Source organism: Camellia sinensis, chromosome 6 (genome assembly GCF_055761805.1).
Source record: "Camellia sinensis isolate YWXY chromosome 6, ASM5576180v1, whole genome shotgun sequence".
Classification (NCBI taxonomy): Eukaryota; Viridiplantae; Streptophyta; class Magnoliopsida; order Ericales; family Theaceae; genus Camellia; species Camellia sinensis.
Window position 1 is genome coordinate 25,348,944 of NC_138966.1, and position 26,116 is coordinate 25,375,059.

Below are 26,116 nucleotides of genomic sequence, written 5' to 3' on the forward strand. Positions count from 1 at the left end.
ATAAACTCATAGCACTTTGGGTGACAAAAACCAATAGGTAACAACCTCTCTATACTCTTGTTTTTCATTACTCCTCACCATGTAACAATTATTGAATAAATTTTCAATAATGATTATTAAACTATTGCATGCAATAAAAATTCTTTTGACATTTTTAGTGGTTTAATTTCCAAAGGAAAAGCAGTAGGCAACTATCAGTACTTGGATGACATCAATAGAATAGTAAAATTTGAAGAACTTTTTGAAAATGTAAGTTCAAATCCCTATTTGTGCATGTTTCATGGCATCTATTTTATCATCAACTGTAATACGTGATAATAATATTTACACTAATCAATAATATAAATCTTCACATTAGCATTTTTTGTTTTTGCTTTTAAAACATATAATAAATGCTTATGCTGAAATCTTGATCAAAGAGGAACAAATAAAACCAAAGTTTACTATTGTCTCGCAAGCAGGAAAGTCATACATATTCAATACAACTTGCCATGTAAGTAACATTTTTCTTACTAATTTGTTTATATATTGTTTAAATTTATCAATCAAACTTGCAAAAAACAACACTTATTCACAAGAAAAGTTGAAAAGAAAATTAACAGAATGCTGAATAAGATACCTTATTTTCCCAATTTTTAAGATAAATCATTGGACATTGTTAGTGCTAAACATTGAAAACCTCATGGAAATTCTACAATTCGATGAAACCAAGGACAAAAGGTGATGAGCACTTAAATGCAACAAACGAAGTGGTACGAAATTTTATTCTTTTAAGAAAATTTCTAAAATAACAATTAACTACATATTTATTTTGTAGAGAAAGATTGTTGACAAATACCTTCATGATCACATTGAACCAAAAAAATTTCAAGAAGTAACAAAAAATGTTATCAACTATCCCCGACAAGCTGATTCATAAGTTTCTCAAAACCACAACACATTATATCAAATACAATAAAAAAAATACTAAAAACTTACTTTGTTCTTCCAATCTTATTTGCAGACTTGATTGTGGTGTCATTCTTTGCTACATCATGAAAGAGTATGTCTCTAATAATGACATCCTGCCTACACTAACCAAGAAACAGTGCAACCCACTGAGAGCTGACATCATAAACACTTTATTGATTGAGCAACATAGAGAGGAACAACAAATAATTGAATGAAATGCCTATCTGGGGCACCTACCACACATCCAGCCTCGAGACTCCAGCCGAACTTTGACCCACTTCCACCAGCTGAAGATTCGCATGGTCCGGATCCCCGAGACAGGTTGGCTCAAGCTCGAGATTTCACACCTCTGGTGCAGCCTAATGAGGGCCTTTATTCCCTTGATATTAATAAGCCCAACCCGACCTCATTAAAAATTGCTATACTTGAGAAGCAATTCAAAAAGGCACAGGGCCTTAACTCCATTACCAACATTGAGGATGGGTACACTGAGGCTACCGTACGACTCCCAGATAGATTCAAAATACCACATATTAATCGTTTCGATGGGTCTGGAGATCTTATGGTACATATCTGGCTTTTCTTGGACGTCCTGAAACCGATCGGTTTGACTAAGCCGCAGAAACTCTCTTTGTATGGAAGAACCCTGTCGGGCATAGCAGCCACTTGGTACGCCAAGTTGGAGGAGGAGCAATACTTGAAGACATAGACTTTTGGAGTATAGTGGAGAATGACAACATGAAGTAGGAAAATTTGGTAACACACTACAGGAAATTACACTTTCGGCGATTGAAAATGCCAATTAAAAAAAATTTAGTCGCCAAAGTACGCACATTAGCTACTAAAAATAATTTGGTCGGCAAAGATTCAATCTTCAACTACAAAAAATATTTGGTCGGCAAAGATACACTCTTTAGCTACTAAAAATAAGTTTCGTTGGTAGTTAGTTTCCTTTTGGTGACTAATTAGGTTTTAGTCGGTAAAAAATCTTTTTTGGGCGACTAAAAAATAATTTGGTCGCTAATTGAATAATATTTAGCTATTAAAAATTAATTTTATCGGTATTTATTTCACATTTGGCTACTACTTGTGTTTTAGTCATGGAAAATAAGGTTTTGGCAACTAAACTATTAATTTGGTTCCTATATGTACAATATTTAGCTATTAAAAATAATTTAGTCAGTATTTATTTCACTTTTATCGACTAAAATTTAGTAGCCAATTGTGATGAAAAGGTTTGGAGGTAGAATTAAAAGTTTCGGAGGGAGAGGATTACAAATTTTGAGTTATTCCAAATAAATTAGTGACTAAAATTTTTTGTTTGTCAGGAAAAATTTGGGTTTTTTTCTTATCAGCAACTAATATCAAATCGTCGGGAAAAAGAAACCAAGGGAAACAAATAATACAAGTCCATGACCCTCCCTCTCTCACTCACGCCTCTATGACTCTATTTCTCAATCACGCCTCTACCCTCCTCTCTATTGCTTTGTCTCCATCACAATCATCGCAAGGGTTGCTGGAGCATCATCGCTTTGTCTTCTAGGTATGTCCTCTCTCTCTCTCTCTCTCTCTCTATCCCGATTTCTCTTTGTCTCCTTCTCGATTTACCTCTCTCTCTCTCTCTCTCTCCATGTTTACACACACACATACATATACATATATATACACACACATATATCATATATATAGAACTTCAATGCTTTATATAATTGATTATACACTGGTAATGTCATCCCAAGATGTATATAAGTCGTTTACATTGATTAGGTGATAGTTGCTTGGGGTGAGATGTTATTGAAATTAGAGCAATGTTAGAGTTATTGTTGCTGAATTAGGGCAATGCTGAAATTAGGACAATGCTACATTTCTATATAACTTCTTCCATATTATGTAATTAAAAATGGTTTGTTGTTTTAAATTAAAGACAAAAAACAAACAACAAAGGGGCATGGATTTATCGCATGCATGGCTGCTGGCAATGATGTTATTGTATTGGGAACTAGTAAATGGTGGATCATTAGACATGATTTCGGAGTTGGAGATTCTTATGGTATGCTTTTATACTCATTTACTTTACTGGATTCTTCCTTATCAATTCTCTTTTGTTATTCAATTGTAAAAATCATTAGAGATGGGACCTATTAAAAATGACACGTGATATCATATGATTGTATACAAATTCTACCTTATGCACATAGTTGTCATATTATAAATTACAGATCTGATTTGCCAATGTAACTCATAGGTTAACAATCAACCATGACATGCTATGCTAGAAATTGTAGTATCATGTCTTCTCCCAAGTTCAGCTAGTACTATTTACTTAACCAAAATTTTCATAGATGGAAATGGGATGCTATCGTACTGATGGATTCAGTGCGCGGTTCAATTTTAGGGATAATATTTGTAAATGGAACTCTTTGCACCATTGTTTCATTCCCGTTAATTGGGTAAAACTAGTGATGATTTTTGAGGTGGCATGTTATGCCCTAAATTTCTTTAATATATCTTATTCTATAATACATACCATTTGTTAATTCCTCTTGATTTTATTGTCATTACATGTTGGGATTGCCATAATCACATGCAACATTGCAATTTATGCGGTCACTTTGTGCAACTGTTGGGATCTAGATCTAGGGCTGCATCCAACACTTAACTTATATTTTCTTGATCATTTCACTCATAAATATTGATCTCTCAAATAGACTAAGTTTAGATGATAGGAATCTTTAAACTAAATGTCTTTTTTCCACTATCTTAAATAAAATATTGATTTCATTTTCATCTTGTCTGTTTCCATTTCTTTTCATTTTGCTGCACAAATCCTTCACTCCAAGCATAAGCTATGTATGGTAAACCACTAACTTTTAGATTACATATTGTTGTCATTAAAAAAATCTTGGATTGAATTAATGACGTGATTGTTTTCTTTCCCATTTTTAATCAAACATTATTCTTGTATGTCAACTCATAGATGTGGATTGAGATATAAATCTATGATCGATTTTTATGTTCCCATAAGAACTGATCTTCAAAAGTACACTTACACACTTCATGCACTAGTGTCCATGAAGTTTCGGTCCCTTCTAAGTTTTTTTTGATTAACCTCAAACTTAGTTCTTACTAAACATATAAAAAACAAACAAGTTATTTTCTCTAATAATTTAAGGTCTTAAATGAGATGTTGGTTAATAATTGACCATTTTATCAAAATAGATAATGTTTTGTGTGTTCAAATTACTTACAATAATTGCACGTAGGTTAAAAAAGGTGTTCGGGGGGCGAAAATGCAAAACAGCCTCGCAATCACTGTTGTGACATAACGAGAAGCTTCCCAGTGCCAAATGTGACCAATAGGGATAAATGGTATGTAAATAGGACACGTAGGTTGGGAGTTAGAGTTGAAAATGTCATAAACTTAGTCCAAAAAAGGCGTTCGGAGGGTGAAAATGAAAAATAGCCCCCCAACCACTGTTGTGACATAACGGGAAGCTTCCCGGTACCAAATGTGACCTGTAGAGATAGATGGTACGTAAATAGGACACGTAGGTTGGGAGTTAGAGTTGAAAATGTCATAAACTTAGTCAAAAAAAGGCGTTCGGGGGGCGAAAATACAAAACAGCCCCCCAATCACTATTGTGACATAACAAGAGACTTCCTGGTGCCAAACATGACTTGTAGGGACAGAAGGTACATAAATAGGAAACGCAAAGGTTGGGAGTTAGTGTTGAAAATGTCATAAACTTAGATGAAAAAAGGCGTTCGGGGGGCAAAAATGCAAAACAGCCCCCCAACCACTGTTGTGACATAAAAGAAAGCTTCCATGTGCCAAATGTGACTTATAGGGATAGACAATACATAAACAGGACAAGTAGGTTGGGAGTTAGAGTTGAAAATGTCATAAACTTAGTCGAAAAAAGGCGTTCGGGGGGCGAAAATGTAAAATAGCCCCCCAACCACTGTTGTGACATAACGGGAAGCTTTCCGATGCCAAATGTGACATGTAAGGACAGACAGTATGTAAATAGGACATGTAGGTTGGGAGTTAGAGTTGAAAATACCATAAACTTAGTCAAAAATGGCGTTTTAGTTGCCAAAAATGGAAAAATACTTATAATTATGTAGAATGATTATTTGTAAAATATTACTGGTTGCCTAACATATGCATTCGAGTTTTACATATTTTTATTTCATATATATTCAAGTATGCAAAACTAATGATTAATTTGAAAAGATTAATTATGTTCGAGTTTTATATGGTTTTTTTTAATAATTTAAATATGCCAAGATTTAGTCAATACTAATGATTAATTTTATTTTTGCAAATGGTTTTTGATGTAGAATTGTGGATATGACCATTTTTGACAAGTACGGAAGAGCATTGTTTTTATACCTCCATCTTTATAATGGCTCGTACAAATTACTTTTTTGGCATTGTAGCATTGGACGTGGTACAAATTAGTTTTTGGAGCGGTATAGATTATATTTTTGGTGTGGTACAGATTTCTTTTTGGATATTAAATTTGGTTAATCCCTTGTTATGTATGGAACTAAAATTTTGAGGTTGGATTATACTTGGTTCGTATGGAATTTGTATTACATTTAGAATTTGACATTCAATATGAATTTTTTGAATGGTTGGAAGTGAAATGTGTGCATGTTGTCAAATGGTTGATAATATAATCAGTATTGATGGATTATATCTTTTATATAGGGTACAAGTTGCACTAATAATGGATACAGGTGGTTGAGAAATTAAATAAATTCTAAAAAATTTATATAGTATTTGGCAACTAAATGTGTTGGTAACCAAAAATGCTAGCAAAGGTTTTACTGCTTAATTATTTAGTAGTAAAAAAGAACAAATGGCTTTTGGCAACCAAACAGTTAGTAGCCAAAACAAATCAAAATGAGGGAAGAAACTATTGTCGACTAAATATTTTAGTCGCAAAAAACATGTCATCCTTTGGCGACTAAAATTTTTGGTCGTAAAAAAAAATGAAATGAAAATTAAAAGGCTTTTGACGACTAAAATGTGTAATCGGTAAAAGTAACAACAACTAAACTATTTGGTTGCTAAATGTATTATTATATTACCGACTAAAATGTGTAGTCACAAAATGTATTATTATCTGTGACAAAATTTATATTGGTGACTAAAAATTTAGTTTCTAATAGTTGAATTCAATTTTATGTGAGAACTTTTGGCGACTAATATTTTAGTCGCCAAAAGGTGACCTTTGGCAACTAACCAAAGTATAGTAGCCTAAATGTTTACATTACCGACCAAAAATAGTTTAGTCGCCAATACTATCGTCGACAGGGTATACCCGAGAACCTTGGCAACATAAAAATTTAGTCGCTATTAAGTTTGGGCGACCAAACATGGGGATTTTGGTGACTAATATTTTAGTCGCCAAATGTGTCATTTCTTGTAGTAACAATTATTTTGTAAACAGAAGATAACTTGAAGTAGAAACTGTTAGCATTTGTGCCCTAAAAAACCAATTTTATTGACTGATTAAATAAATTGCTTGGCATTTTATTTTTGCAGTTTGTGTATTATTATTTTAGGTAATGTTACATTTAATGTTACATATGATATGAACATAAGGTCCCTTGGGTAACATTGTAAAAAAATATGCTAATGGTTAATGAATCAAAAGCTGGGAGTTATGATATTTCGGTGCCTTGTAGACCAAATTAATGTTCTAAGCTATGGGTGTTGATTAGGCGTCACGCTACTATGGCCTACACCTGTTTTACTGCTATATGATAGAATGATTAACTCAATCATTGAGGTAGTGATCTTAGGCAAATAGGTGAGTGCCATGCAATAAGTACATGCACTGAACATGATCAGTTTTGAAAACACCTATAGAATGATCACTGTCAGTTTAAAAGGTAATTCTATTACAATGCACTTATTTTCCTTTGACCTGTGAGGCTTGTATAAATTAAGTAACTATTCATTTAACTTTGATATTGTCAATCGGTGATGCTGAACCAAAGGCTATACACGAACATGTTGGGCTATGTGAGTGGTAATTGATTTATATATGTGCTTAACATGGAATCCACCATTCTCAAAGTAAGAAAGTATATTCAAGCAATTTTTCTTATTAACATTGGACCAAAAGAAAACTGGCCGGTAACTTTTTCATAAAAATATTTTTATACATATATAATTACAAAAGTACTATTTTTGAAAAATGCTTTTGGGATCCAATTACAAGAAGGAAAAATTTAGAATTCAATTACATGAGTTAGGGCTTTTGATACTAATAAATTTGTCCATACCTAATAGCTCATGTGGAATATAGTTTGGTGGAAGGAAGTTTGTGACTAATTGTAAGAAAGTGCCTCACTTGCAATTCTCTACTTTTAGGGGTTTAATTGTAATGTGTTGATAGACATTCTATATTATCTATTTAAAAGATAATTAATGAAAAATTAGATAAGTTGTATCCTGCATATTTAAGATAAAAGATGCATCTTTTATTTTATCCGCACAACTAAAAGATAGAGATCCCTAAGGATCCCACCTACATGCAAACTCTATCATGTGTTGTATATATATATATATATATATATCAGATGTATTTGACACAAAAATTGGCCATCAAAATTTTTAAGGTCTATAGAAAATATATACACAAAAATAAATCAAAGAGGGTGCAAGGTGAATCACTTTGGAAGCGAGACACTTGGATCACTTGGTGAGGTATTATCAACAACACACTTGGATTGAGGTATTTTAGATTGTGTAATCAGGTGGTATTTCTTTGAAAAATTGTTTTTCAAAATAAATTATTTTTCTACAAACTTTCATTAGTATCAGAGTCGCGCCACTTTGATTGCATGAATCTATATTTTGTTTTTCATATTTTGATATTCAATGTTGTCTTGTGTAATAGATAATTATATAACTTATGAATATATAATCTACATTTTTCTTGTATGAATCAAAAAAAAAAAGGACAGAAACAGTGAAGAGAGGGAAAAAAAAATCGGTTACGGTTTTCAATAAGAACCTTATGATAGGTAGCCAAAAAAAAGGGGGGGTTGGTTTCACAATTTTGATTCAACAGGCGCAATAAAAAAAATTAAAAAAAGGAAGGTTACTGTTTAATCGATGATAAAGGTGCACCCCAGCTTTTATTTTTATTGGTGGCCTAAGGCAAACTTTCACATGGAATTATTATTTTATTATTTATTTATTTATTTAGTTTTAGCTTACTATTGATGTCATGACCCGAACCCGCCCATATGGATTAAGGTCATAACCGGCCAGTAATCATGAGATTACCTACGGCCTCAAACAAAATCAGATATATTTTATAACAATAATGGGACCAAACGGAAGAAGACTTAAAAATTTTGTCCAATGAGTCGTGCTTATATGGCCTAGTGAAATTATTCCAAAAACACATCATAATAACTCACACACATAGACAGAATTAACCTCTTGTATATCCAGGAACTTCAAACATGTAGTCATCCAAACAAAAGTTTGTGTACATAGGTGATACAACATATTCACCAAGATAACAAAAGAGTAAACAAAAGGTCAAAAGAACAAAAACAAAGTCTCGTGCGTGAGACATTCGGGCTGACTCCTCAAAACTGACTTCCTCTCACATTCTTCACTGAGGCTGGGTTTGGATATCTCTTTGCTCACCTACATGCACATAAATGAGAGTGAGCGAAAGCCTAGTGAATAATATCAAAATAAAAAAATCACATAAATGAAATTCGTAATGGACATATCAGGCGGCCTTAGGCCCATTCATGTTTCTATCTAGTACATTAAACAGCCTCAGGCCCAAACAGATCAAAGAGCCTTGGGCCCAATTCATTCTTATCAAACGACCTCGGGCCCAATTTATTCATGTCAAACGGCCTTTGGCTCAATCATTTATGTCAGACGGCCTTTGGCCTAATCATTTACGTTAAACTGCCTTTGGCCTAATCATTTATGTCAAACAGCCTTTGGCCCAATCGTTTATGTCAAACGGCCTTTGGCCTAATCGTTTATGTCAAACGGCCTTTGGCCAAATCATTTATGTCTATGCACGTTTCATACTTGAAATCATAATCATATCTTATTCCAACGACCTTATTCAATCTTTGGCATAACGAACATTCATTCGTTCACAATTCAAAGTGGCAATTTCATAAAACTTATTCAAAGATAGGTATTTAGAAGGTAGCATACTTCAAAACATCCTTACTAAGATATTACTCATAGTGTTCTGCTGATGGATTTGCCCTTACGCTCGACCCTACACATTTCATAACACATTGGGTCACAAGCGATTCAATCCATTCTTAATTTATTTATTTCTCTTAGGCCTCTTTCTTATCATTTTAGTTCATTTACAATGCTCAATGCATGCCTGAGAGTTCTTAGAAGTTAAAGAGAACGGAAAACGAAACACACAACAACTTTTCAGAATTTTGGAAACAAGGTTCTTCGCTCGAACGGACCCCTTTGGTCTGCAAAAGTACTGGTTGCTTGCAATTTACGCTCGAGCGAGACTTTTGACGTTCGAGCGAGGAGTCTTGCAAAACAGGGTACGCTCGAGCGCAGCTTTGGCCGCTTGAGTCACCGTGTAATCTCTATAATACTTCTGGGAGCTTGATTTCTACGCTCGAGCAGCATTTTTCCCGCTTGAGCAAACAAGTCGAATTCTGGGTTTTCCAAAACTCTGTTTGAAGTTCAAAACACACTCCCAAAGGCCCAAAGCTTGCAATTCTATACCAAAATACGGAAAAACATTGTCTAGCATGCAAACATGGGTAATTTGAAACCAATTGTCTAAAAATCATGATCCATATTTCAAATCATCACACACTCTTTTGTAATTTCAAAACTTATGCAATTAAGCCTCCAGTCTTCATGAATCATATACGCATGTAAAATATTTCCTCCAATTCCACTTCAAATGATACAAATGATGCTCAAAGTCATAAGGCTCAACAAAACTATACTTGCATGAGTAATTTGACACTCAATTTTACATATTCAACATGCCAGAAGCTCAAGTAAATTAGTTTGCTAATTTATGGAGATAAATTAGTTATAATGTTATTGGTACCACATTTTAACGATTAAGTGTTAAATAGGATTATTTTAAGAAATAATGCCTATGGCCCTCCATTGTTGGCGTAACGCCCACAAAATAATAACATTAAACCCATCAATATAAACATACATTTGTATACAAACGATCCACATTCTTCGATTCATCAGAGTACTTCATTACAAAAGTATTACATGTTAACAACAAAAGCAAATGCCCTAAGGGCTTACAGCTTTCCAAGTTAACACTTGGTCACAAAAAGGGAAAAGTACTAACTCAATACATATTAAGCCCTTGGCTTGAATTTACATGTAATACATCAAAATAAATAAAAGAGGAGTCTTCAACTCTCATCATCATCCAAGCTATGTCCTTGGAGGTGGCATACTACCTGCACCTGAAAATAATATCCCATAAAGGATGAGCCAATACCCAGTAGAGATATGCTAAACACAATATGAGCAATGACTAAGACATTAGCAATTGATAAGTGTTCAATTTTCATGAACCAATCCATAATCCCTTTCCATTCCATGACCACTATGTTCATGTTTCATTTCAGTTTTCATTTCTTGCCAATTCCACAATTTACATCAATGGCTCAGAACCTGGCTAACCACTTATATGAAACAATGATTCATATTAAACATTTTCCATTTGTACAGTAGATAAACATATTAGTTGTATCAACATCTCAATAGATAAGCATACAAGCTGTATCCACATTTCAACAGATATGCATATTAGCTATATCAATACTTCCAATGATAAGCATATGAGTTGTATCAACACTTCCAATGATAAGCATATGAGCTGTATCAGTGGAGTCCATCCCCTATCTCCTCCCAAACAACATCCGGTTTAGAGGTCCATCCCCTATCTTCCCCTAAACCGTGGAGTACATCCCTTATCTCCTCCCACACACACAACTTATATATACACAAAGGTCATATACGCAATCAATCAATACATAACGTTAATGTATTCTATCAACCGTCATACTCTATGACATATCCAATTGATTAGTTTTAGTTTGCTTAATCATCATGCATTGTCTACAACAATCAAAACTACCTTCCACCGGTAGCCCAAGCAATCATTTCTAAACAGATAATAAAAGCTCCAACAGATAAAATATCAATGTTTTCAAAAGCGAGCGATTTATAAATCCAACTCCATCATTTCACAACATAATGAACCAATTTCATTATTTCCAACTCAATTCCATAAGTTCACAATTTTTCCAAATTAATTATACCAATTAATTTTAAACAAAAAATTAGGGCTTTCACCCCCAACTCTAGATATTAACCCGAAGGTTCCAATATCACCAACCAATAACTATATCATCACTTTGAAACCCAAGATACAAGTTATGAACCCAAAATCACAAAACCCTTTTTACACATTTTGAAACCCTAAGTCCCAAAATTTCCCAAGTTCAACACTCTATCAAAACAACTAAAAATTTAGGTCAAAGACCATAAGAGTGAGTAGAAACCCCTACCTCAAAGATGACACCCAACGAAGATGATGATGAAAAAGAACTTGCTCCAAACCACGAGTTTCTCGGATCAAAAGATAGCCCTCGACGATCAACAACTCTTTTGTAAAGGCCAAAGGTGAGGAAAGCACCCTAGCTAGATCAATACTTAGAGAGAAGGGTAGGTTTTAGAGAGAGAGTCTCTCAAATGGCTTTTTCGGAAAAGTAAGAGAGAGAAAGGATGAAAAAAAGTGATTTAAAACTGCCTCACAACCAACTGATATACGACATTCCCGCTCGAGCGGAAAACACAACGCTCGAGCGTCAAGAACAAAAACTAGGTCCGCTCGAGCGCAAAAGGACCCGCTCGAGCGCCAAGACACAAGAATAAAGCACATCCGCTCAAGCGCGAAAACCAGTCCGCTCGAGCGTAGATTTCCCCCTCCCAGAACTTATACCCAGAAAGTACTACCCGCTCGAGCGTCAATGGACCCGCTCGAGCGACACCGCTCGAGCGTAAAGAAACCCGCTCGAGTGTAGAAATCACACCTGCAGAAGTTTTGCAGGAACACGAAATACTGGAGCTGTGCAATCCCCGCTCGAGCGCAAGAAAACCCACTTGAGCGGACCGTCTAAAAACAAGGCAACAAGGAATTGAAACCAAGGCCTAACCAACCTGTAACAGCCCCGCCCAAAACATCCTAAAACTCAATCAAGTGGAATTAAAGGACGACAACAAGATAGATACAACTACCAACTTCACGGAACCGAGTCCGGAATACAACAGAACAGTAAAGGGGCAACCGGGATCGCTATAACCTCCCCCCCTTAAAGAATTTCGTCCCCGAAATTAAACACAAGTTTTTCAAAAACAGGTTTTCTCCATTCTTAACAATATTTCGACATAATATTAAACATTTCGACCCATTACCGGTCAATTCCATCTCTTTTTCAGAGGCATTTCACAACATATATTACAAGTGCATTATCAACACGCAATTTTCTTCCATTTCCAACCATTTCCGACATACATGGTTCGCAGTTCATATCATAATCAATATACATGATACAATTCCAATTCTACAATATAGCCAACATATGCAATATCATAATCAACTCCCGTATCAAGGTAAGTTCTACAACATACTTCCATTAAACCAAAACATTACCAATGTTTTACAACTTAAGACATATATAAAGCTCTTAAGTCCAACAACATTACAAAAACTAAATACAAGATTACTCATCAATAAACAAGTCCGGATATTTCTCGCGGACCTCCAACTCACGTTCCCAAGTGGCTTCCTCCACTCCATGATGCTTCCACAAAACCTTCACCAAAGGAGTGGTCTTGCCACGCAGGACTTGACCCGCCTATCCAAGACCCGAACCGGCCTCTCCTCATACGAGGCATCCTCATCTACCTCCAAGTCGGTCTAGTCCAACACATGGGATGGATCCGACTCATACTTCCGAAGCATACTCACATGAAACACGTCATGCACTCCGGACAACTGCGGCAGTAAAGCTAAACGATAAGCAACCTCGCCAATCCTCTCAAGGATCTCAAAGGGACCAATAAACCGAGGGGATAACTTCCCACTCTTCCCAAACCTCATCAAACCCCGCTTAGGTGATATTTTCAAGAAGACATGATCACCTACCTTAAACGCCAAAGGCCTCCTCCTTCGGTCGGCATAACTCTTTTGGCGACTCTGGGCTGTAACCAGCCTCCTACGGATAAGCTCAACCTTCTACGTCGTCTCCCTAACCAACTCCGGATCCAACAAAGGTGCATCACCCACCTCGGCCCAACACACTGGAGACCTACACGGTCGGCCATACAAGGCCTCAAACGGTGCCATACCGATGCTAGACTGAAAGCTGTTGTTGTAGGCAAACTCTACCAATGGCAAGTGCCTCTCCCACGTCCCACCGAAGTCTAGGATACAACCTCGAAGCATATCCTCAAGGATCTGAATAGTACGCTCGGACTGCCCGTCAGTCTGAGGGTGATAAGCCGTACTAAAGGTCAACTTAGTGCCCAAGGCACCCTACAAACTCTGCCACAACCTAGCAGTAAAACGAGGATCTCTATCTGAGACGATCGTCACTGGGACCCCGTGCAATCTCACTATGTCCCGAATATACAAGTCGGCGAGATGATCTACCGAATCTCTCACGCGCATAGGAATGAAGTGCGCTGACTTATTCAACCGGTCTACAACCACCCAAATGGCATCACTACCCCGCCGAGTCCTTGGAAGGCCAACAACGAAGTCTATAGTGACATGCTCCCATTTCCACTCGGCAATAGGTAAGGGTTGCAACAAACCCGCTAGCCTCTGATGCTTGGCCTTCACTTGCTGGCAAGTAAGGCACTTTGACACGAAAACAGCCACATCTCTCTTCATACCCCGCCACCAAAACTGGCGACCCAAATCCCGATACATCTTCGTGCCTCCCGGATGCACCGCAAGGTGTGAATGGTGGAACTCTCGGAGTACTTCCTCTCGGCAAGACTCCGACACAAACAAACGGTCTCGGTATCTCACACTTAAGTCAGGATACACCGTCAAACCCTTCTCAACCTTCCCACTGGAGATCTTCTCTCGGAGGGATTCTACCTCAAGGTCACCTTTCTGTGCCTCTGACACTCGAGTCATAAGTGTAGGTTGCACAACAACAGAAAATAAGGCCGCAGCCTCAACAGATTCGCCCAGAAGCAAATCAAACTCGCCAAGCACACCCAACATCTCCCATTCCCGGATGGCTATACAAGCTACATCACTAATGGATTTCCTACTAAGGGCATTGGCCATAACATTGGCCTTTCCCGGGTGATAGTGCAACTCAAAATCATAGTCCTCCATGAACTCCATCCACCTTCTCTGCCTCAAATTCAAGTCCCTCTGTGTAAACAGGTACTTCAAACTCTTGTGGTCCGAGAATACCTCGAACCTCTCACCATAAAGGTAGTGCCTCCAAATCTTCAAGGCAAAGATTACTGCTGCTAACTCTAGGTCGTGAGTAGGGTAGTTCTTCTTGTGTATTTTCAACTGACGTGAGCTATAGGCAACTACTTACCCCTCTTGCATCAATACACAACCCAAACCCTCTCGTGAGGCATCACAATAGACTGCATAACCCAACCCTCTCTCCGGAATAATCAAAACCGGAGCGGTGGTCAATCTAACCTTCAACTCTTGGAACGACTTTTCATAAGTCTCACTCCATACAAACTTGACCCCTTTCCGTGTCAATCTAGTCAACGGCGAAGCTAGCCTGGAGAAATCTTTCACAAACCGACGATAATACCCAGATAATCCCAAGAAACTGCGGATATCAAACACGCTCTTAGGCTGTGCCCAATCTTGCACTGCCTCTACCTTGGATGTATCAACAGACACCCTTTCCCCGGATACCACATGGCCTAAGGATTTCACCTCTCCTAGCTAGAACTCACACTTCCCAAACTTGGCGTACAGCCTATGGGCTCTAAGCAATTCAAGCACCACTCTCAAGTGTTCCTCGTGTTCCTCCTCTGAAGGCGAATAGATAAGAATGTCATCCACAAAGACGACCACAAAGCGATCTAGGAATTCCCAGAAAATCCGGTTCATCAAGTCCATAAAGACTGCGGTGCATTGGTAAGCCCAAATGGCATTACCAGAAACTCATAATGGCCATACCGCGTACGGAATGCCGTCTTCGGAATATCCTCCTCCCTGACCCTCAGCTGGTGGTAACCCGATCTCAAGTCTATCTTGGAGAAACAACGGGAATCCTTCAATTGATCAAACAGATCATCTATACGGGGCATAGGGTACTTATTCTTGATCGTAGCCCGATTCAATTTCCGGTAATCTATACACAATCTCAAGGCACCATCTTTCTTTTTAGCAAAGAGGGCCGGTGCTCCCCACGGTGAAACACTAGGGCGAACAAAACCCTTATCTAGCAATTCCTGGAGCTGAATCTTCAACTCACTCAACTCGGCTGGGGCAAAACGATAAGGTGCCATAGATATCGGCGCTGTGCCGGGCACTAAATCAATAGAGAACTCTATCTCTCGGTGAGGTGGCAAACTAACGAGATCCTCGGGAAAAACGTCCGAATACTCACAAACCACCCTCGGCAATATAATCTGGGTCTCATCACACTCACCACTCAAAAAGCTAGCAAGCAGACCACTAAGCTCATTCCGCCCTCGCGGATCATACATTGGTGGCAACACACTACCAACCCGATCCCCCAAGAAATGGAAACACTCCCCGCTTAAGGTACAAACCGTGACCCTCTGGCGGTAACAATCAATAACAGCCCGGTATGACGATGGCCAGTCCATACCCAAAATAGCATCGAAACCCTTCACAGGCATGACAACAAAAGGAAAAGGAAGCCTATGGTCGGTGACCTCTATATCACAACCTCTAACACCTTGTTTCAAGATCAACTCACCACCAATAGGCGATACTACACATATAGGAGATGCTAACTACGCCAACTCCAATTCCAACACAGATGCAAATGCAGCAGACACAAAAGAATGAGATGCACCCGTATCAATCAACACACTAGCAACTGAGTTGCAAAATAGAAAAGTACCTCTCACTACTGATGGAGCCGGTACCAGATCCTGCGCGGTAACAGCGTACACGCGCCCTGTAGGCCCCTGATCCACCTGCTCACCCCTTGGAGCATACGACTGCTGCACTGACTGGGATGACGAAGCTCCCAGATTGGCCCTCGAGGCCTGCACAGACAGAGCTGGCTGAAACCCCTGCGTCTATCTAGAACCAGACGCTCTTGAAGTAGCACTCAACTGCGGGCAGTACCTCTTCAGGTGCCCATGCTGACCACACTGATAGCAAGACAAAGGCTGGCCCCTGCCCTGACTTTGGCCCTGAGGTCTAGCTGAAGAAGAAGCAGCTCGCTGACCCCCTCCCTTCTGCGGGCAAACCGAAGACTTGTGACCCAGCTGGCCACACGCAAAACAAGTCAAGCCTCCCTGACTACCTCTCCCAGAGCCCGTACTCGGTATTGGAAAGGTCGATCTAGCCACACCGCCCTGAGACTGCTGAGGGTTAGAACCCCTCTGTCTCCTGCCATCACCCTGACCATCTTGGCTCCTCTTGGAGCCTCTCTACCCCTCATCCTCCTCCTGCATCATGAGCTCCATATGAGCTGCAGCATCCACCAAACGCCTATACTCCCGGATGAAAGATCCACCAACCCTCAACTTGAGGCCTCGCCTCAACTTTTGCTCAAACTCAAGGCAACGACGTTCCTCGGACGCCACCAGTTCAGGTGCAAACCTGGACAGACTAGTAAAAGTAGCCTCAAACTCGGCCACTGCCAAGCCCTGCTGTCTAAGCTGGCAAAACTGCTTCCTCAGCTTCTCCCTCGCAGCTGAAGATAAAAACTTCTCCTAGAAAGCAGTCACAAACGCCTCCCATGCACCACCAACACTGCCCTTCTCGTACTTCCACCATTGACCCGCATCTCCCTTCAGCTGGAAGGATGCCAGGCACTTTCAAGGCCCCGTCCTCGATGCCCAGCATCTCGAACGTCTTCTCCATTTGTTCCAACCACTCGTCAGCCTTAAGTGGCTCCTTTGGATCCCCAACAAACTCGTCCGGGTTAGACCGGAAGAATTCCCTCTTCAAGAAAGAAGGTCCTGCCTCAGCAACCTGATTCTCAGCTCTGAGAATACCCAAAGCTCCCGCTATCTCTCGGGCCAAGGCGCCCATAGCCTGCTGACCCGCTGGCTCGGCCACGTTGACCTGACCAACACCCTCCTGCATTGCCGAAACGTCATCCGGTACAGGTACCTCCTGCCTACCATGCCTGCCACGCCTACCACGCCCTCGTCCTAACATCCTAATAAAGGTAACCAAGACTATTAGCACATTCACAAATGTGCCGAAGCTATAACACTCGCGTCCTAATGCATGGACAACTGTAATTCACTCCACGTAAGCACATAAACACATAAGTACTTGCGAATTTCATTTCCGGATAATGATAGTCCCGAGGCGTTACTAGAGTTCCGGTTAGAAACAGCATTGATCAAGTGCCTTTCCAACAAGACTCACAGAAACCCAAGGATCCAATTAACATCCTAGAAACTAAATCCCATACCCACATAGTCACATAAGCATGTTATCAATTAAGCACATAGCGTATGACACTACATCTAAGTCTCTATCAAGCGAGACAAACCCATTGTGATCCTAATCACTTCCCACGTACCCAAAGTATTCGAACTCGGTACGCTCTGATACCAAGTTGTAACGCCCTCAAAATAATAACATTAAACCCATCAATATAAACATACATTTATATACAAATGATCCACATTCTTCGATTCATCAGAGTACTTCATTACAAAAGTATTACATGTTAACAACAAAAGCAAATGCCCTAAGGGCTTACAGCTTTCCAAGTTAACACTTGGTCACAAAAAGGGAAGAGTACTAACTCAATACATATTAAGCCATTGGCTTGAATTTACATGTAATACATCAAAATAAATAAAAGAAGAGTCTTCAACTCTCATCATCATCCAAGCTATGTCCTTGGAGGTGGCATACTACCTGCACCTGAAAATAATATCCCATAAAGGGTGAGCCAACGCCCAGTAGAGATATGCTAAACACAATATGAGCAATGACTAAGACATTAGCAATTGATAAATGTTCAATTTTCATGAACCAATCCATAATCCCTTTCCATTCCATGACCACTATGTTTATGTTTCATTTCAGTTTTCATTTCTTGCCAATTCCACAATTTACATCAATGGCTCAGAACCTGGTCAACCACTTATATGAAACAATGATTCATATTAAACATTTTCCATTTTTACAGTAGATAAACATATTAGTTGTATCAACATCTCAACAGATAAGTATACAAGCTGTATCCACATTTCAACAGATATGCATATTAGCTATATCAATACTTCCAATGATAAGCATATGAGTTGTATCAACACTTCCAATGATAAGCATATGAGCTGTATCAGTGGAGTCCATCCCCTATCTCCTCCCAAACAACATCCGGTTTAGAGGTCCATCCCCTATCTTCCCCTAAACCGTGGAGTACATCCCTTATCTCCTCCCACACACACAACTTATATATACACAAAGGTCATATACGCAATCAATCAATACATAACGTTAATGTATTCTATCAACCGTCATACTCTATGACATATCCAATTGATTAGTTTTAGTTTGCTTAATCATCATGCATTGTCTACAACAATCAAAACTACCTTCCACCGGTAGCCCAAGCAATCATTTCTAAACAGATAATAAAAGCTCCAACAGATAAAATATCAATGTTTTCAAAAGCGAGTGATTTATAAATCCAACTCCATCATTTCACAACATAATGAACCAATTTCATTATTTCCAACTCAATTCCATAAGTTCACAATTTTTCCAAATTAATTATACCAATTAATTTTAAACAACAAATTAGGGCTTTCACCCCCAACTCTAGATATTAACCCGAAGGTTCCAATATCACCAACCAACAACTATATCATCACTTTGAAACCCAAGATACAAGTTATGAACCCAAAATCACAAAACCCTTTTTACACATTTTGAAACCCTAAGTCCCAAAATTTCCCAAGTTCAACACTCTATCAAAACAACTAAAAATTTAGGTCAAAGACCATAAGAGTGAGTAGAAACCCCTACCTCAAAGATGACACCCAACGAAGATGATGATGAAAAAGAACTTGCTCCAAACCACGAGTTTCTCGGATCAAAAGATAGCCCTCGACGATCAACAACTCTTTTGTAAAGGCGAAAGGTGAGGAAAGCACCCTAGCTAGATCAATACTTAGAGAGAAGGCAAGGTTTTAGAGAGAGAGGCTCTCAAATGGCTTTTTCAGAAAAGTAAGAGAGAGAAATGATGAGAAAAAGTGATTTAAAACTGCCTCACAACCAACTGATACACGACATTCCCGCTTGAGCGGAAAACACAACGCTCGAGCGTCAAGAACAAAAACTAGGTCCGCTCAAGCGCAAAAGGACCCGCTCGAGCGCCAAGACACAAGAATAAAGCACATCCGCTCGAGCGCGAAAACCAGTCCGCTCGAGCGTAGATTTCCCCCTCCCAGAACTTATACCCAGAAAGTACTACCCGCTCGAGCGTCAATGGACCCGCTCGAGCGACACCGCTCGAGCGACACCGCTCGAGCGTAAAGAAACCCGCTCGAGCATAGAAATCACACCTGCAGAAGTTTTGCAGGAACACGAAATACTGGAGCTGTGCAATCCCCGCTCGAGCGCAAGAAGACCCGCTCGAGCGGACCGTCTAAAAACAGGCAACAAGGAATTGAAACCAAGGCCTAACCAACCTGTAACAGCCCCGCCCAAAACATCCTAAAACTCAATCAAGTGGAATTAAAGGACGACAACAAGATAGATACAACTACCAACTTCACGGAACCGAGTCCGGAATACAACAGAACAGTAAAGGGGCAACCGGGATCGCTATAGTTGGTAAATAGAAATTATGATTAATTGAGATTCAAATGATACCAAAAAGGTCGGTTAGGTTTTAATTAATTAGTTTGTTTTATTTATTTTGTGAAAAGTGTAAGTGTGACTAGTGGGAGTGTCGGCTAAAATGAAGGCATAATCTTACATGTTCACGCTATGTATCTAAACAATGGTTTGCACTTAGACAAATACTATATGGTAACCAAAAGGTGTCATATGAGTTAATTTGGAGGCCAAAAGAAAATTTGGGAGTCATAAATCAATTTAATTTTTCTAAAAGAAAAAGAAAAATGATAACATGAGATGATATTATGATGGGTTGTAGCTACCCACTCATTTAAGGTATGCTCGTTTATTTCAAAAGAAATTTTTGTGCATGCAGGATTGGTTTCCCAAGGCTCACTATGAATGGTTTAAATATAAGTGTTATATTTGTGGGGTTATAAATTGTTTATGATTGTTTGAATAATAATTCTAGTGAGCATTACCATAGTAGATTCAAAATCCCGCATCCTATGGATCTATATACAATGCAATACTTATATTCTTTTGACACATGTTTTTATTTATTTATTTTTAACACATGCAATTCAAAATGACCAATTTTAATCCTTTGTCCAAAATTCTCGATGATAATCGTTTGATTGGATCAAACTATGTGGATTGGAAGAGAAATTTAACAATTGTCCTCACTGCTGAAAAATTGAACCATGTCCTAACCACTGATCCACCTGTGCTTCTTGAGGTGGATGCCACTAATGAACAACGTGAGGCTGCTAGGAAGTGGCATGAGGCAGATGATGTTGCAAAATGCTACATATTGGCCTCAATGACTAATGTGTTGCAAAAGCAGGATGAGGGTGTTCCTACTGCAAAAGACATAATGGTTAACTTGAAAGAAATGTTTGGAGAACAAAGCAGAAGTGCACGCCAAACAGCCATGAAAGGTTTGATGTCCACCAAAATGGTGGAAGGTACTCCAGTATCGAAACATGTTCTGAAAATGATATCTTTGATTAACATACTGGAAACTTTGGGTGCAGATATTGATGGTGAAATTAAAATTGATGCGATAATTTTATCTTTACCATATTCTTATAATCAGTTTATTTTGAATTACAATATGAATAAGATGATTGTTGCACCATCAGAGCTACTCATTATGTTGCAAGCAGCAAATGATCTTATTAAAAAGAGCGAACCCACTGTGATGATGGGTGTGAAGGAAGGTCCTAGAAAATTCAAGCCTAAGGGCAAGAATAATCTTAATGGGCTCCAAGTTCTCTGGAAAAACACTAGGTTTTTTTAAAAGGGGCATAGATAAAAGGAAAAGTAAAGGAAATTATTTCCATTGCAGAAAGCCTGGCCATTGGAAGAGAAACTGCCGTCATTATTTGGCAACACTAAAAAAGGACAAACCTTCAAAAGGTATGTTAAATCTGTTTGTTTTTGAAGCTTGAAACCAATTTATTGATTGGTCCTCCTGATGCTTGGTGTGTAGACTCTGGTGTGACCTCACATATTTGCAATATGTTGCAGGGGTTCAAGGAGACCAGAAGGCTTAATGAAGGGGAGATGCTAATAAAGTTGGGCACAAATGCCACAGTTGTTGCAGTTTCCATAGGAATTTTTTATTTAGAATTATCATTTAATAGGACTCTAGTTTTAGAAGATTGTCTATTTGTGGCAGACATTCGTAGAAATTTAATTTCTGTTTCAAAGTTAATTTCGTTGGGATATTGCTTTTCCTTTTCTTCAAAAGTTGTTATTAAGCACAATAATAAATTTGTGGTTTCTGGCAATTTAATAGATGGTCTTTGCATTATTAGTCCTATTGATAACTATGTTGATTGTGTTGAGAATGTTATATCCACTGGTATGTTACCCCTTAAAAGAAAAAGAGATGTTAATCAAACTTACATGAGGCACTTGCAACTTCGTCATATGAATTTAGAACATCTAAATAGATTGGTCAAGGATGGGCCTTTACATTTTTTGAAAATTGAGCCTTATCCAATTTGCGAGCCTTGCTTGCAAGGAAAAATGTCTAAAATTCCATTTCTAGGAAAAGGAATTAGAGCCACAGAAGCTTCGGGATTAATACACACAGATGTTTGCGGTCTTATAAATCACATGGCAAGAGGTGGCTTTTACTATTTCATTACATTCACCAACGATTATTCTAGGTATGGTTATTTGTACCTAATGAAACATAAGTCTGAATCCTTTGAAAAGTTTAAGGAATTTCGTAGTGAAGTAGAAAAGCAACTTGGAAAAAGCATCAAAGCTCTTTGATCAGATTGTGGGGGAGAATACCTTTTAGATGATTTTTGAAATTATTTAAAAGAGAATGGTATCTTATCTTAATTAATCCCCACGGGCACACCACAAAATAATGGGGTGGCAAAAAGAAGAAATAGAACCTTATTAGATATGGTTCGTTCAATGATGAGCATGCCAAAACTGCCAATTTCCTTTTGAGGATTTGCATTAGAAACTGCTATTTATTTGTTATAGAGTTTCTACTAAATCAGTTCCTAAAACTCCATATGAATTATGGATTAGGAAAAAGCCTAGTCTAAAGTATATTAGGATATCGGGTTGTCCAGCACATGTGAAAAAGCAAAATGTTGATAAACTGGAATTGAGAACTGATAGATGCATTTTCCTTGGATATCCTAAGACAACATTTGGTTACTGTTTTTATAATCCTAAAGAACAAAAAATTATTGTTAGCAGAAATGCTATTTTTTTAGAAGTAGATTATATTTTCAATGAAAATAGAACAAGAATTGTTCTTGAAGAAGTAACTGATATTTCAATAGATGGGGCAAGTAGTCAAAGTGAAGGACAAATAAGTAAGCCCACTGAACCAATTGTTGCACAAGAACCTCGGTGTGGTAAAAGGATCATTAGACCTTCAATTAAGTTATCTCTGTTAAATGAGATTTATCAAATGGAATCAGAATTGTCTGATGATGATCCATTTACATACGGAGAGGCAATTAATGACAAAGATGTTGGGCATTGGCAAAAAGCCATGGAATCTGAAATGGACTCAATGTGTTCTAATAAGTTTTGGACTTTAGTAGATAAACCTGAAGGTATTAAACCCATAGGTTGCAAATGGGTATATACAAGAAAAATAGGACCCAATGGAAAGGTAGAGACCTACAAAGCAATACTAGTGGCGAAAGGATATAACCAAAAGGCTGGTATTGATTATGAAGAAACTTTTTCACTAGTAGCCATGCTAAATTCCTTAAGGATTCTTTTTGTCAATTGCTGCACACTGTGATTTTGAAATTTGGCAAATGGATGTTAAAAGCCGCACTTTTGAATGGCTATATTTAAGAAGAAATTTATAAGCACCAAGTAGAAGGTTTTAGTGCTGAAAATAAAGTGTGAAAAATAATGAAGTCCATTTATGGTCTCAAGCAAGCATCTCGGAGTTGGAATATTTGTTTTGACGAGGCAATCAAATCATTTGATTTCTCGCAAAATATGGATGAACCTTGTGTTTACAAGAAGGTCAGTGGGAGTGCCAAAGTATTTTTGGTTCTCTATGTTGATGACATACTACTCATTGGGAATGATGTAGGAGTAATGTTATCAATCAAGGTATGGTTATTTAATCACTTCGCAATGAAAGACCTTGGTGAAGCTAGTTATATACTCGGGATCAAATTGTTTAGAGACTGAAAGAAAAGATTACTTAGTTTCTCACAAGTAAATTATATTGACAAAGTCTTGGCAAGATTTAGCATGCAAGATTCCAAAAAAGAGTTCCTACCCTTTAGGCATGGAATTCATCTCTAAGGGAATGGCACCAAAAAACACAAGAGGAGAGAGAGAAAATGAGAAATATTCCTTATGCTTCAACAGTGGGATGTCTCATGTGTGAAATGCTTTGTACTAGGCCTGACATTTGTTACATAGTGAACGTTGTGAGTAGATACCAATCCAATCCAAGTTCAAAGCATTGGACAGTAGTGAAACACATTTTGAAATATTTGTAAAGGACTCAACACTATTTTCTAGTGTTTGGTAGTGAAAATTTGGTTGTTTAAGGTTACACCAATTCAGATTTTCAATTTGATATCGATAATAGAAAATCAACTTATGGTTTTGTGTTCACACTTGGAAGGGAGCAATAAGTTGGAGAAGTTGCAAGCAAGATACTATTGCAGATTCTACAACTAAAGCAGAGTATGTGGCTGTAAGTGAAGCCGCAAAGGAAGCTGTTTGGATTTGTAAGTTCATTCAAGAACTAGGTGTTGTCCCAACAATTGAATCTCCTATGATTGTTTATTGTGACAATACTAACACTACTGCACATGCTATTGAGCCTAGGGCTCATCGAAGGACAAAGCACATTAAGCGTAGATTTCACTTGATACGCAATATCATTCATAGAGAAGATATGTCAATAGGAAAGATTGCATCAGTTGAAAATGTTACAGATCCTTTCACAAAAGCCTTAACTCAGAAAGTTTTTGAAAAGCACTTGGAGATAATGGGTATTAATACATGTGTAATTGGTTTTGAGTGCAAATGGGAGAATGTCAACATTTGTGCCCTCAAAAACCAATTTGTTGACTTTATTGACTAATTAAATAAATTGCTTGACATTTTATTTTTGCACTTTATATATTATTATTTTGGGTAATGTTATATTTAATGTTACATATGATGTGAACATAAGGTCCCTTGGGTAACATTGTAGAAAAACATGCTAATGGTTAATGAACTAAAAGCTAGGAACTCTGATTTTTCGGTGCCTTGTAGACCCAATTAATGTTCTAGGCTATGAGTGTTGATTAGGTGTCACACTACTATGGCCTACACCTATTTTGCTGCTATATGATAGAATGATTAACTCTATCATTGAGGTAGTGATCTTAGGCAAATAGGTGAGTGCAGTGCAATAAGTACATGCACTGAACATGATCAGTTTTGAGAACACCTACAAAATGATCATTGTCAGTTTAAAAGGTAATTCTATTACAATGAACTTATTTTCCTTTGACCTGAGAGGCTTGTATAAATTAAGTAACTATTCATTTAACTTTGATATTGTCAATCGGTGACGCCGAACCAAAAGCTATACACGGATATGTTGGGTTATGTGACTGGTAATTGATTTATATATGTGCTTAACATGGAATCCACCATTCTCAAAGTGAGAAAGTATATTCAAGCAATTTTTCTTATTAACATTGGACCAAAAGAAAACCGGCTGGTAACTTTTTCATAAAAATATTTTTATACATATATAATTACAAAAGTACTATTTTTGAAAAATGCTTTTGGGGTCCAATTACAAGAAGGAAAAATTTAGAATTCGATTACATGAGTTAGGACTTTTGATACTAATAAATTTTTCCATACCTAATAGCTCATGTCGAATATAGTTTGGTGGAAGGAAGTTTGTGACTAATACTTGTAAGAAAGTGCCTCACTTGTAATTCTCTACTTTTAGGGGTTTAATTGTAATGTGTTGATGGACATTATTACAATTAGTGAAAGTTCTATATTATCTATTTAAAAGATAATTAATGAAAAATTGAATAAGTTGTATCCTGCATATTTAAGATAAAAGATACATCTTTTATTTTATCCCCACAACTAAAAGATAGAGATCCCCAAAGATCCCACCTACATGCAAACTCTATCATGTGTTGTGTATATATATCAAATGTATTTGATACAAAAATTGGCCATCAAAATTTTTAAGGTCTGTAGAAAATACGTACACAAAAATGAATAAAAAAGTGTACAAGGTGAATTACTTTGGAGGCGGGACACTTGGATCGCTTGGTGAGGTATTATCAACAACACGCTTGGATTGACTTATTTTAGATTGTGTAATTAGGTGGTGTTTCTTTGAAAAATTGTGTTTCAAAATAAATTATTTATCTGCAAACTTTCAGAAACAAACATTAACTAGTATATTTTAGATAGAAACAAATGTTATACTGTGGAAGTACTTGATTAACATGAAACAATGTAATAGTTTGATGGATTTTAATAGTATTTCATGGCTTTTGATGCATGGGAAACAAGAT

At 37.7% G+C, this 26,116-nt stretch overlaps 1 protein-coding gene across 1 annotated transcript; it reads left to right on the forward strand.

Moving 5' to 3' along the window:
- The first annotated feature begins 20,643 nt into the window (after window positions 1-20,643).
- Window positions 20,644-23,346, forward strand: LOC114302797 (uncharacterized). Its single transcript, XM_082875991.1, has 4 exons — window positions 20,644-21,022; window positions 21,092-21,327; window positions 21,588-21,924; window positions 22,583-23,346. Exons 1-4 carry the CDS (start codon window positions 20,644-20,646, stop codon window positions 23,344-23,346), a joined length of 1,716 nt encoding a protein of 571 aa, XP_082732117.1.
- Window positions 23,347-26,116: the final 2,770 nt, after the last annotated feature.